The following is a 13,143-nucleotide window of genomic DNA, read 5'->3' as shown; positions in this document are numbered from 1 at the left end:
CCACCCAGTGAGATCAATGAACAAATCAATAGAGCTAGATTTAGTCCCAGGGAGGACCTATTAAAAGACTGGCCACAAAAACAGAACAAACAGAACACCACCAACTGCCCTCTACAGCTCAAGATATTCAAATACATTATGGAGAATGACACTGCACTTTCTCAGACACTGGATGGCAGACACATTCTTGCTTACAGACAACCACCCAACTTGAAACAGATTCTCATGAGCAACAACAAAAACCCAGCAATGTTAACATGGGAAGGAACCAGGCTCTGTGACAAATCCAGATGTCTACTTCGCTTCCACATCTACCCCAACACCATCACAGGCCACAACATGTAGACACACTAGAAGTGCCTTCACATGCTCTTCCTTCAAGGTGATATATTTATTTTATTTTTATCCCGCCTTAATTATTTTTATAAATAACTCAAGTCGGCAAACATATCTAATACTCCTTCCTCCTCCTATTTTCCCCTCACCCTGTGAGGTGAGTTGGGCTGAGAGAGAGGGACCAGCCCAAGGTCACTCAGCCGGCTTTCATGCCTAAGGCAGGACTAGAACTCACAGACTCCTGGTTTCTAGCCCAGCACCTTAACCACTAGACCAAACTGGTTCTATATGCCATCATCTGCCAGCAATGCCCCTCTGGATTCCACGTAGGGCAAACAGGTCAATCTTCAGGCAAAATAATTAATGGTCACAAGTTTGGCATCAGGATTGAAAAACAGGACAAAGTGACATCAGAGCATTTTAACCTCCCCAGGAAACTCAACTGCCTATTTCAAAGCTGTTGTTTTAGAACAACAAAACTATGCCAGAGTCACTGAGTGAGAAACTGCTGCTCATACACATCCAAAGGTTTCAGGCTATCTCAGAAGGTGTTAACAAATACAATGGCTTTTTAAGACAGTACAATTGCTAATTGATGAGGTACTTGTAATTGGTCTCACATGTGTCCTGCATCTGCATAGCTCCATTCTTTCTCCCCTGCTCCTCTGGATTTGCATTATCCCCTTTTCAAATCCTACATCAGTTTATCCCATCCATGGATCTGAGGAAGTGAGCTATAGGGTACAAAGCTTATGACTTTTAATAACATTTGTTAGTTGGAAAAGGTGCCACTGGGTGATTCCTGATTATTGGCAACCATAGACTAACTCTGGGTCTCCATCTATAACACACAGCCTTGTTTGAAGCTCATGAAGGAGGCTCTATCTTTCTGGAAGATTTCTGGAAAGACTCAAGTCAAGTAGGTTTAGAGCATGAGTTAAATCCTTCTACCACTTCTACCTGCTCAGCTATAGGATCTTGGATGAAGCCACGCTGCCACCCCCAGCTATGTCTGAGATTTCTCCCTGCAAAGTAGATAAATCTTCCGAGTTATCCTTTTATTTATTAAAATAGTATGTTAGCATTAAGAAGGCCAGTGCCTCTTCCTGCAGGGGGAAAACTCTCACAGTACTCTTGTTTATCATTTTAAAAGAGCTTTTCATTTCCATCCTGCTTAACAACATTTATTGTGTTTGTCCTAATAAACACTACTGGCCACTTATTATCATTAGATTTATTTATTTTATTTATTTATCATATTTTTATTACTGCCCATCTCCCCCACTCGGAGGACCCTGATTAGATGAAGGAGAGGAAGGGTTGGTTACAAACCACTGAAGGCCATGATATTTGTTTAAAGCATATCAAATTCAAATGTCCCTACACTAACCAGGTTCGCACATCACCCTAAGCCATAAATCATAGGTTTCAAACTGCAGTAGCTGGGTTGTCCCATAGAGCTAAAGCCATACTGAATACCATGGGACTAGATTTACAAAATGCATTAAACCAGAAATCACTGTTAACTAACCACAATGCCTGGACTTGCACATTGTGCAAAGTTATATCGACCATCCGGAGGTGGTATGAAATCAGTTTCATTCTTACTGGGAATCATCAGACATACATAGAATCATCGAATCATAAGGTTGGAAGGGGCTGAAGAGATCATCAAGTCAAACCCTCTGCACATTGCAGGGTTCACCATACCATCCCCAATAGATCACCATCCAGCCTTTGTTTGAAAACTTCCAGCAGAACTCCATATAGTAACCTGTTCTGCTGATTGACAGTTCTTACCGTTAAGAAGTTCTTCCTAATGTCTACTGTGCATCTACATCCTTGAAGTTTCATCGCAGTCATTCTCATCTTCCTCTCTAGTTAAAATGAGAATAAGCCCGAACCCTCTACAATGTGACAGCCCTTTAGGTACATGAAGACAGCTATTGTGTCCCCTCTCAACCTTCTCTTCTGCAAGCTAAACCTACCCAAGTCTTTTCATTGTTCCTCATGACTTGGTTTGCATTCCTTTCAACATCTTGGAGCCCTTTTACCTTTCCATCCATCTGTTAAATACTGGCCAGGGACTCTGAAACCCAACCCGTCTGGGGGACATCATGGCTGTTCTGTGGCATTCAAGATTCTTCACTTAATATTTTCTCAGAAACTCTTTGAACTGATCTTTACAGTGCTGGGAACTCCCCACCCACACTTCCCATGGACTGATTGGAGGCCAGCTCAGAAAAATTTGCCTGACCCTGGCCACCTAATAAGTCTTTGGTCAAATTTAAACTGCAGACCTTTCAGTTCATGTGTCACATCCCTTAACCACAAGTCTTCAGTCACCTTATCTGTAAATTACCAACTATATTTACCTACTGTATTTCCCAGAATCACACTGTTAACTGCATTAGTGCCTTGAAGCATCCTGTGTTGGAAAGATAGCACGCACATGTCTAACCAGTGCTCTGTTTGACTCAACCGGTGTGGGAACTCACAGCAGCAAAGGGCCACACTGGGTCATGAGGTTTCCCCACATCCTTCTCCAGGCAAAGCTACCTCCCCCAACATCGATTTAACCACCTTCATGGGGGGAACAGTCCTAATACCATTTCTAGAGTGCCCTCCACTGACACTCATGAAAAATGCAGTTTGGATCACTATCAAAATATTGCAAGCACAGCGCATTCATCAATAAATTGAATCACCCTTTAAAAGGAGTTACATTAGAGGAAGTGGAAAGATATGCTAAACGGAAGGAGTTGCTTTGGAGATGAGAAAAGCATTTGAGGCACATCTGAGAACTCAAGAGAGGAACAAACATGGACCAACTTCCATTTTGTGGGGCTCTAAGTGAAAGTATTGCAACCGAAACTCTCCCCACGACCCGGGTTCGATCCCAGTGGAAGCTGGATTCTCGGGTAGCCGGCTCAGGTCAACTCAGCCTCCCATCCTTCCTTCTGAGGTCAGTAAAAGGAGCACCCAGCTGGCTGGGGAAGGTGACGACTGGGGAAGGCAATGGCAAACCACCCCACTCTATAGTCTGCCAAGATAAACGTTGTGAAAGCTGCATCCCCCCAAAGGGCCAGATGTGACTCGGTGCTCGCACAGGGGACCTTTCACCTTCAAGTGAAACCCAAGCAAATCACAGGATGTCTTAGCAGAATGTATGCACCTAGACTGTATGCATCTATCTCTTGAGATAAAAGAGTTTTGCTGGACCCACACTTAAACCTCAAGGGTGATTTAAGGAAGCATAGCTGAGGTTTAGTGTAAAGCCAGCCTAGAGAATTTGGAACAGTTTCCTGTAGAACCGTTGTGTGCACTGCGTATACAAAATCCCTGGAGGCATGCTTCATTCCAGCCACTGGCAGCCTGACTCTTTCTCAGAGACAGCCCCTTAAATGTGTGGTTCCAACTTCTGCGATGGGTTTGAGAGAGCCCAGGGGTGGGGAAAACAAAAAGAAAGCAAGTAGGGATCAGCTGAGAGGAGCTGAAAAAAGATGGTGTGATTTAATCCCACAGAAGGCTCAGAAGTGGGCGAATCCATCCTCCTCTGGACACAGAACACGACCAACATCTTTGGTTCGGAGATAATAGGGCTTGTGTCTCAGGGTGGAATGGTTTCAGGGCTATGGAGTAGCTAATGAGGCTGGGATGCTAGATGGACAAGGCTTGAAGCTAGAAAGAGGAGGCATCATCATGTTTTGGATCATTTATCAAGAACCTGAAACAGCATTAACAGTACCATGATGCTTCCTTCTGTAATTAACAGCCCACCTCTCCTGTCTTGGAAAAGGAACAATGCTGGCGCCAGAGGAACTAAAAGCAGATAATTGGAGAATTGTACCAGGCTTGCAGAAGGCAGCAAAATAGAAGGCTTCAGCAAAACCTATTGATCAGGACTAGCTATCCTTAGTAGCTTCAGGTTTTGCTGCATGGGACAGAGATTCAGATCACAGGGACATCTGTGCTATTTTGCTGCAGAAAACCCACCAAAGATTCTTATTGCACCTTAAAGCTCATTCATTTTCTTATGGGGTAAAGTTCTATGGAATACCATCCGGTCCCTTGTCTAGGAGAACTGAAGCTGATGCTAATGTTGCTCTGAAATCGTCCTTGCTCTGAATGCTGCCTCTTGCCTACATTAGCAAAACCAGAGAACATTCTCCCATCCTTTCAAGACAGGGAACATAAACAAACTGTAGTGCAATGCCTAAAATAGCCTTAGCGCAGATTAGAAAACAAAGAAAATCCCCCAAACTCTCCTCCAAGGAGAAAGCAAAAAGGTCTCTCTGCCTGTGTGTACAACCCACTTTACACCACAGTTCTGCCTGCAAGCCTTTGTCCCTCCCAGAAATGTCAAGTGTACCCACCAGCGTGACTGTCCTTGTATGTCCCAGAAAAGTCAAATATCTCCACCAATGAACTAGAGGACTTGGAGCTTTTAGCACCTCTTCATTATCCCAGTCAAAGAGCCAGAAAACCAGACTGAGCAGGATTAACCTTTCTAAAGGAGAAGGAAAAACATGAACCCACATCCCCCCATCTGGATGCAGATATTTCACAGAGCTGCTGAACCCAACCCTGGGAAGCCTTGTGCACTGTTACTAATAAAAAGAACACAAGGGTTTCTTTTTTCTGCAAGAACCTAAACAGGGCAGCCTAAACATACCTTTGGTTGTGTCTTTGCATGCTGTTGGACAGTGAGCTGAACTAGTAGTGATTACACCTACAGCATCACAGAATAGTTTCCTTTTAAACCAGTTGACTTCCTTTTAAGCCACCCAACTATAAAATTGCCCTGCCTTCTCCTTCCGCCAGACAAATTTTCAACCATGTGCAGATCACTTGTCTGCTGACTTTCCCTCCCTTTCCACCCCATAAATCCCTCTTCCCTCCTTGTTTTTCTCTCATCCGTTTCTCTTTCTAATGTTTGTTTGTTTGTTTATTTATATTTCAAATCTAGTCACTGCCCATCTCACTCAAAGAGCGACTCTGGGTGGTTTACAATAAAACCAGAATAAATAGTCATTCAAATACAATAAGAACAATGTTCTTAAATTATACATATAATTTATATACTTTAAAAGAGAAATCAGATGCTGTACTAGAAAAATTGCCCATGACAAGCCAGCCCAGCAATCCATTTTTAAATCCAGAGGATGGTGTTTCCATCACAGTTGGTTCACCTCTTACTAAACCAAAGCAGTCATTTGTGGTCACACTGTTGCTTACAAGTCAGCTTGACGCTGAAAATTGAGTCAAGATGATGCTTAAGGTATAGTCAGCATGGGGAATCTCACCAACACCATTCACCTTCCCTGCACCACTGCTTTTGGCTCAAATCTCTCTCATCCTTGAACCATTCCTTCTTTCCACAGAAGCTTACAAACATTCACCTTCTATCCATGCCAGTGAGGTACAGTGCTTCAAGCTCTGGGCTAAATCCAAGGAATCCCAGGTTCAAGTCCCAAATGAGCTATGAGATTTAACATTAATCTACTCACTAATATCTCAGCATAATCCGCCTTGAAAGGTTGTTGTGATGATCATGTGGAAGGGAAAGGATCTCATATGCTGCCTTGAACTCCTGCAGTTGTTAAAATTAGCAAACACTTGTATACCAGCAGACTGAAGAATCGCCCGCATCATATAAAAGAAGGTTCAGTCCCATTCTCCATATTGTGGTTCTTCAGCAGGACAGCATAAATGTTCACCAGTGCTTTCCATTAATACATACTCAGAGCAAAGTCAATTCTGAACCCCATGTAACCAAAGCAGACTTTGAGGAACCCTAAAGTTTAGAGAAGTCTCCCCCACCCCCACCCCAAAAAAACCTTTTCCGAGAAATACTCATTAGGAATAGGAAGAACCCACTTCCAGTTTATGGAATCCACTAATGTGGGGTGTAAGGACAGGTCTTATTTTAGCTGGCTTCAAAAAGGATTAAACAAATGACCAGAGGACAAGTCTATCCACGGGTGTTAAGACAGCTACTGGAACTTCATTCATGTTCAGAAGGAGAACACCTCTGAATAACAGATGATTGGGAGGTATAAATGCATTTTGTCCTCCTGGTTGATCTACTTGTTTCCCAAAAGCAACTGGCCATGATCCTACAGACCCCCTCTTCCCTCCTCACACTTGCACTCCCAGCTTAACAATAGACTGCCCTGCAGCCAAAGGGATGTTTTCCTCCATCAACCAGATATACTTACATAAGTTTGAGAAAGGACAGTTTTTTCCTCAAGGAAGCTAACCGGAAATTGCAAGCCTGCTTTGTAATTAAGTTGGAGGAAATCTTCTTGGGATGGAGGTTCTGGACCATGACTGTGCTTGGCAGGGCACTGGCAGATAACGCAGGGGCCCACAACCCATAGAAAGCTTCACCAAGTTTCTCAGGCTGCACCAAGGGTCTAGTCCTGAAGAAAAAGTTGCTTCAGAGTCCAGCCCATAGAAGCAGGTCCAAAAGGCACTGCATGAATTAGACGCTTGATGCATGTGCCTTCCCTTCTCCGTCAAGGCTTCTTAGAGGTTAACTCCATTTATTGTGTTAGTTTTTAGGTCAAGGACAAGCTGCAGAAGAAAGAGCTACTGGATGGTACAGTCTTCACCAGATTCCCCAAACAGCCTCCTTATTAGGATGCTTCCTGAGTCTTTCTCCCATTTCCGATGGCTAAAAATCTTGACTGGATATTTAGACGTAGCCTTTGACTGCTTCTTCTCAGGAGCCCTGGTGTATGGGGGAGGGAGGTCTTCACTTATGCTCAGCCCTCCCTCTGTGCGTGTGTCTTGGGGTGCAGAGATCTTCTCTGTCCCAGTTCTCAAGCAACAAACTAGCCCTGCCCACACAGCTCCACCTGGGCATGATGTCAGCTGCGGTGTGCTACAAGGAGGGTTGAGCCTATGCTCCTTAAATCCCAACGCAGCACCTGAAAACAATGATTCCCCAAGGAGCTCAAGACTTGCTCCCTCCTGCCATCATCAGCAAATAAACGGGTGGCACAAGCACCTGATCAAGTGAAGCAGGTGACACGAGAGAGCGCTGAGGCTCTTCTCAGGACATGTAAACATATGTGCAAACACAGCTAGGAACATCCAGGAACAAAAGGTTCTGAGAGAAGATCTTCTGGCCAGGATAGAATTCTGAGTGTTTGGAGCCCTCTTCTGACAAACGAAGGTGGAAGACCATAAAGGGACTTCAAGTGGGGAACGCCTGACTTTTTTTGACAGTCACTTATTCAGAGCCAGGGTCCCTATCAAAGATATGGCACACTTTCCATCCAGAGCAGGACCCCTCCTGTTCCAAATCTGTTCTGCTTCTTCCTCTTGCTGCTATAAAAACTTAGCACTTTCAGGTTTCATTTCCTTCCTAAAACAGATGGGTGACTCCCCAGGAAGACAACAGATAAGAAAATGAAGTCCTTGACAGCTGAAAGCTTTCGGCAAGCCCAAATTTTATTCTTCAGTGCTCTTAAACTGCTCCTTCCTCAGTTAGGAGTGCAGCTGTATGTTCATACAGTTAAGCAGTTTTCAAACCAAGGGGCCCACAACCCACAGATAATTGGGTCTACAAACCTAGATAACTGTATTCACTCTCATAAAATAAAAATCAATAAGGCACGCCTGATTGCCTTTATTCACACAGACGCCCCTTCTCTTTCCATATCCTAAGAGCTAGGAATAGTTTGATGGCAATGGACATTGTTCTGTCCCTGATCAATACTTGAATGGGAGAGATATTAAAGAAGCATGCTCTGCATTCTTTGCAGGAAGGCCAAACTGCAGATGATAATTTTGGAACATGGGAGAATACAGCACATTCAAGCACAGAAATGTCTACTTGGAAGGGACCAGAGGGATCATCCCGTCCAACCATCTACAATGTGCAGGAAAACCAAACAAGCTAGCGATCCAGTTTCTTCTTGGAACTGAAATGTGGAAGGGATGAGAAGAAAGCCTGGTACCTCTTGCCTACACTCAATGGTTTCAGTCTATCTGAAGCAGTATTCATTAGAAATATTTCTACATTTTTGTAATATACTTTCTCTCTTTCTGTTTTCATCTCTGTTATCTCTGGCCATTCTATTTCAGTTGAGTCATCTCTCCTAGCTGCAACCTAGGAGAGGGGGCCCCAAGGGACTGGTGAGATATTGAGGTGGCGCCATTGCTATTAATTTTGCTGCTCTCTCTTAGCCTTGTGGTTTTCAATTTTTAAAATAATAATAGTCTTTTATATATTAACTTTTTTTTAGGGTGTTGTTTGTACTCCACCCAGAGTCACTTTTTGTGAAATGGGCAGCCCTATAAATTTGATGAACAAACAAACAAACAAACAAACAAACCTCACGCTAGTCCATATACTAAGAGCAAGGGGGAAGTCCGTTGATTTTTTTCCCTTTTTATTATATATTTATCTTTTAAATTTATATCCTGCATGTCCTGCCAGAGCTCAAGCACACCAGCATACAAAGTTCTCCCTCCTCCGATGTCATCCCCTTCACAATCCTGTGGAGTAGGTTGGGCTGAGGGACAGGACCTTGCCCAAAGTCATCTTATGATCTTCCATGGCTAAGGGTAGATCTTGAACTTGGGTCTTCTTGGTCCTAATCTAGCACTTTAACCGCTGTACCACTCTGGTTCTTATTTTGTTATTATTGATTAAAACAAGCCAGCATCAATCCCAAGAAGAAAATGCATGAATCCACTTGGCTCATTCTGGTCCTACCTGGTTTGGCTCTGACTACCGTCTTATTCTCCCACCCACAAATACCAGTATGTACTTGTTTGTTTGTTTGGTAAGACTATGCAACCCACTTCCTTAATGGCTCGAGACAGTGGGACTATCGCTAAAAATATTTGCCCCTAAGCAAATATATTTGCTTGGGGGCAAATATGGGGGGAAAGTCCTGCCCATTCTTGGAAACCCATCATCACAGGGCTTGTGAGCTACTAATTTAGAAGCAGAAGGCCCCATCCTAGCAGTGGTACCTCTTGGCTCCAACGGCTCCCAAATTTACACCAAACATACTGTAAAAACAAAAAAAATAATAATAACCAGGTCTCTTCTCCTGGGGACCCCCAAGGGAGGGAGGGAGGGAGGGAAGATTTAAAACTCTGGGCTTTTCTCTGCTTTGTTCCCTTTTATTTCCTCCAGGGTGACAATTTCTACAGGGGCATGGATAATTGGAGGGAAACATATGGAAGAAAAGATTCAGCTACTAAATAGTAATTCTCAGCCAGCCAGGTCCTCCCTTGGGTTATTAACTGGCCCTCAGAGGGGCTTGTTGTTCTCTTTAGAATGAGGAACTTTTCTTTTCAGCTTTTACTTCCACCAGTATAGCTATCATTACAAAGACAACAGAAACAGAAATTGGTTGCAACCAAGAGGGGACAAAGAGAATATGGAGTCAGTAATACAAGACTCTTGACGAATATCAAGAGTCCAATTTTGAATCCACTACTGGTTTTCAGACGTAAATGGGCGTGGAAGTTTCACACACAGTTTATCCAGTTGTTAGCCAAATTCCAGTGATCTAATATGGCTTTCAAGTGTACAAAGAAGCAACCCTACAAATTCTTCAATAAAAATTAACTAAAAAAATTAAGTAATTAAATTAACTAAAGAAAGAAACAAGCCTACAAGCTGTTTAAATGACCTATCCATAGAGAGCTGAGTAATGGTTTTCCACACAGCTTCACTAAATTGGGATATAACCCATCAATTTGATCTGAGGCATCTTCTAATGTTAATTTGGGAGCAGAGAAGGCCCCATACTGCACAATGATCAAAAGAGCCTAGCAACATGGGGAGGTCCACAATATCAAATTATCCCTGGAAACTAGAGATATGGCTCTAGTCTGTCCAACAGAAATCTCCCATCACACATAGATCCCACAGCCTAAAAATATCACCAGAAGCAGCACTGGCTATATCTAGGCTACAAGATAGCAAATTGTGATCTTTAATGCAAAAGGCCAGAACCATTAGCAAGGCATCAAATACCAGGAAGAAGAATGCAATGCAAGACACAGAATTGGTCCTAAGAGGCCAGGGATCAAGAAGCAGTCCATAAAGCAAAGTCCAGGGCTAGGAGGAGAAGAACAGAGAAGAAACACAGGACTTCTAATCCTGTTTGGCTTCCACACGGGTTCACAGCCAACTGAGCTCTTGAGCTGAGCAGATGACAATGCTAACCCACTTAGGATAGGTTTGCATGACATACTGAAACAAAAACCAGCTGACCCTCAGCTATGGTTCAGAGTGTTGTGCAAATCCAGAAAACTGAATAAGCCATGGTTCTATTGGCTATCTGAGCAATGGCCAGAGGCTAGAAACTCTTTGGTCTTAAAAGATCAATGGTTTGAGCTTCAAGGAATAGCTACAGCAAGTCTGACTGGTTCTTGGTAAAATCTGAAGGTCCTCATCATCTGCTCCTGTGTCTGAGGATCGTAGAGAAAGACGTAAACAGAACTTGAGTAAGAATTCACTGTCTGCTGGCCCATCCTCACTGTTCGATTGAGGGGTGATCATAACATCCGGCTTCCATATTTCCACCACCATACCCCCCCCAAAGAATTAAGAGTTTTTCGTCAATATATAGTAAGAACGTTAAACAAATAGAACAACTTGAGAGTACTAAAAGCAGAAGAGAGGAGCATTCTAAGGCAGTAGGAAAATGGCAGTCCAAATTTGAAATATATTGGGGTGAAGCAGGGGAAGATGTCTTTTCTACTAACGAAAAAAGCTACAGGAGGGGAGACAAAACACATTTTGCTAGTCTGGCTGGAAATAAAGAAAGTTGTATGCTATTTTCACTTTTTATTTCTTCCCCTTCCAACCTCTTTTGTACCAACACTGCAGTTTGAAGTTATAATAAATCAGCCACAGTGTACATCAGGTTCATACTCAAATTACACTTTCGTTCTCCCTGCATCTTTTTCCCCATTAACCAAAGAGATGCTGCCTTGTATTTCAAGAATGCAGTTGTCCAAGTTGCTTTTCAAGCTGTTGGTCCATCAAACCCAAGAGAAACAGCTCCAGTTTCAATTATCAGTCCACTTTAAGAATCTTTTGAATAGTACTACATATTTGGTTCCAGAATTTCTTAGCTTTTCCACAAGTCCACCATAAATGATAGGAAGTTCCTTCCCCCTGTGAGCATTTCCAAACTTTTATGTACTGTTATACCTGTGCTGGAAAAGGTCAGAAGAAACTGGTCTGATATGCTTTTTTTTGTTCATTCCTGCACAGTTTTAGCCTTTCCTGTCTCTCTTTTAGACTTGTGTTCTATCGGTCTTATATTCTGCATTATGTGTCTTAATTATATCTTCAAAAAATAAATAAATAAATAAATGAGTTGGGGAAAAAAGAATGCAGTTGTCTTGGTCTACTAAAAGGAGCAGAAATTCATTGAGGCCTTTATATTGTATTAGGCACTGGATGAACAGGCAACTGCTGGAGAGTGGAAGAAAATGTATGAGTGATAACTCAGAGCCTGTGGCCTAGCATAAATTATGTTGAGTCAAGGTGGTGTGGGGGAGAGAAGTGAAAGGATTTGATCAACATGAAGATCAACAATTTGACAAAGATCAATGTTAGTGTGATGGAATGTGAGGGCAACCTTGGGGAACAGAGGGAAGAGATACTGCCTAAAGATAAAAGGAAAGGGAGTCCAGAAGAGGGTGACGGTCTAAAGAAGAAACTTAGGAAGGACCCCCCACAACTGGTTAGGTGGTAAATAGGGACAGGGGGAGATTTGTACTTTCAGACTGGCAAGATTCTGTTAATGTAGCCTTGCAATAAAGTAGAATTAGCTCATCTCGTTGTGTTTCCTGTCTGGCTTACCTGGAAGGGCTGACAGTTAGCACTTTGCATCACTGGAGAAGGTGGTGTATGGAAGGGAAGGCACAAACAGGGGAACACTACACATTGCAAAGTATAATATCAGCATATCACAGATAGAAATGATACCAGATAAGAATAAAAATCATTTTTCCCATATTGCCCTGGCCCAGCATTACATTCCATGTGCCCTGGATTACCATGAATTAAAGAACTACATGCTACCCCAGCAGGCCAACCAAAGCAACAGTTCTTGGATTGTTTTGCACTTTTCTCAGATCCTTTGTAGACTCAGGGAGTTCAGCTAAAGTGCAATCCAAAGAACAAACATACTCTGCCTAATCGGTTTACTAGACACTCAACTGCAAGGTACATTGATAGCCTGTATATTCACATGAGTCAACCATTCAACAATGCTTCACAGTCATGTGGTGACTGCATAATTGTTTTAGTCTGCAGTCATTTTATTTCAGTACCAAGGAATTTGTAGAATGCCTCCAACTTGCTGAAGCCACCATTGCTTTCCTACAAATAATATCCCACCCACCCCACATTTTCTATGGAAGTTCTATAGAAAGAATGGATATCATAACAGACTAGGAGATGCAAGGTTGCTGAAAATTTGTTGAAAATTTTGAACTGAGGGAAAGGATTTTTCCCCCCCTTTGGGAAACTATGGTATTTGGAGAGAAGGATGAACAGGTATGCAATATTTCCTTCTTAACGGATATAACTATTTGGCTTAGTTTTAGAATATATGACACCCCAATCTATAAAACGCTCAGGGTTGGAACATACCTTAAGAGAAGTTTCCCTGTACTTAGTATTGTGTAAAACTGTGCTATTTTTCTCTCTTTACGAAATGTTGGAATGCTTTCCATTCATTCAAACCATAATTACAACCTGAAATGAGGTAAAGCTTCCTGTTTAGTCGTGTCTGACTCTAGGGGGCAGTGCTC

At 42.7% G+C, this 13,143-nt stretch overlaps 1 protein-coding gene across 3 annotated transcripts in view; it reads right to left on the bottom strand.

The window, feature by feature from the left end:
- GRAMD1B (GRAM domain containing 1B) overlaps positions 1 to 13,143 on the bottom strand; it is a 108,131-nt gene that overhangs the window by 79,346 nt on the left and 15,642 nt on the right. The window contains exon 1 of one of the 3 annotated variants that reach the window (XM_063311391.1): positions 5,012 to 5,090. The exons of the other annotated variants lie outside the window; for them this stretch is intronic. Within the exon in view, the coding sequence (XP_063167461.1) occupies positions 5,012 to 5,031 (20 nt within the window). The 5' untranslated portion in view covers positions 5,032 to 5,090. Of the gene's footprint in view, positions 1 to 5,011; positions 5,091 to 13,143 lie in introns of those variants that run through there. 3 annotated transcript variants of the gene reach the window in all.

This window comes from Candoia aspera, chromosome 9 (assembly GCF_035149785.1).
Source record: "Candoia aspera isolate rCanAsp1 chromosome 9, rCanAsp1.hap2, whole genome shotgun sequence".
NCBI lineage: Eukaryota > Metazoa > Chordata > Lepidosauria > Squamata > Boidae > Candoia > Candoia aspera.
Note: the sequence above shows the minus strand (reverse complement) of the source record. Positions and strands in the feature narration are given on the sequence as shown.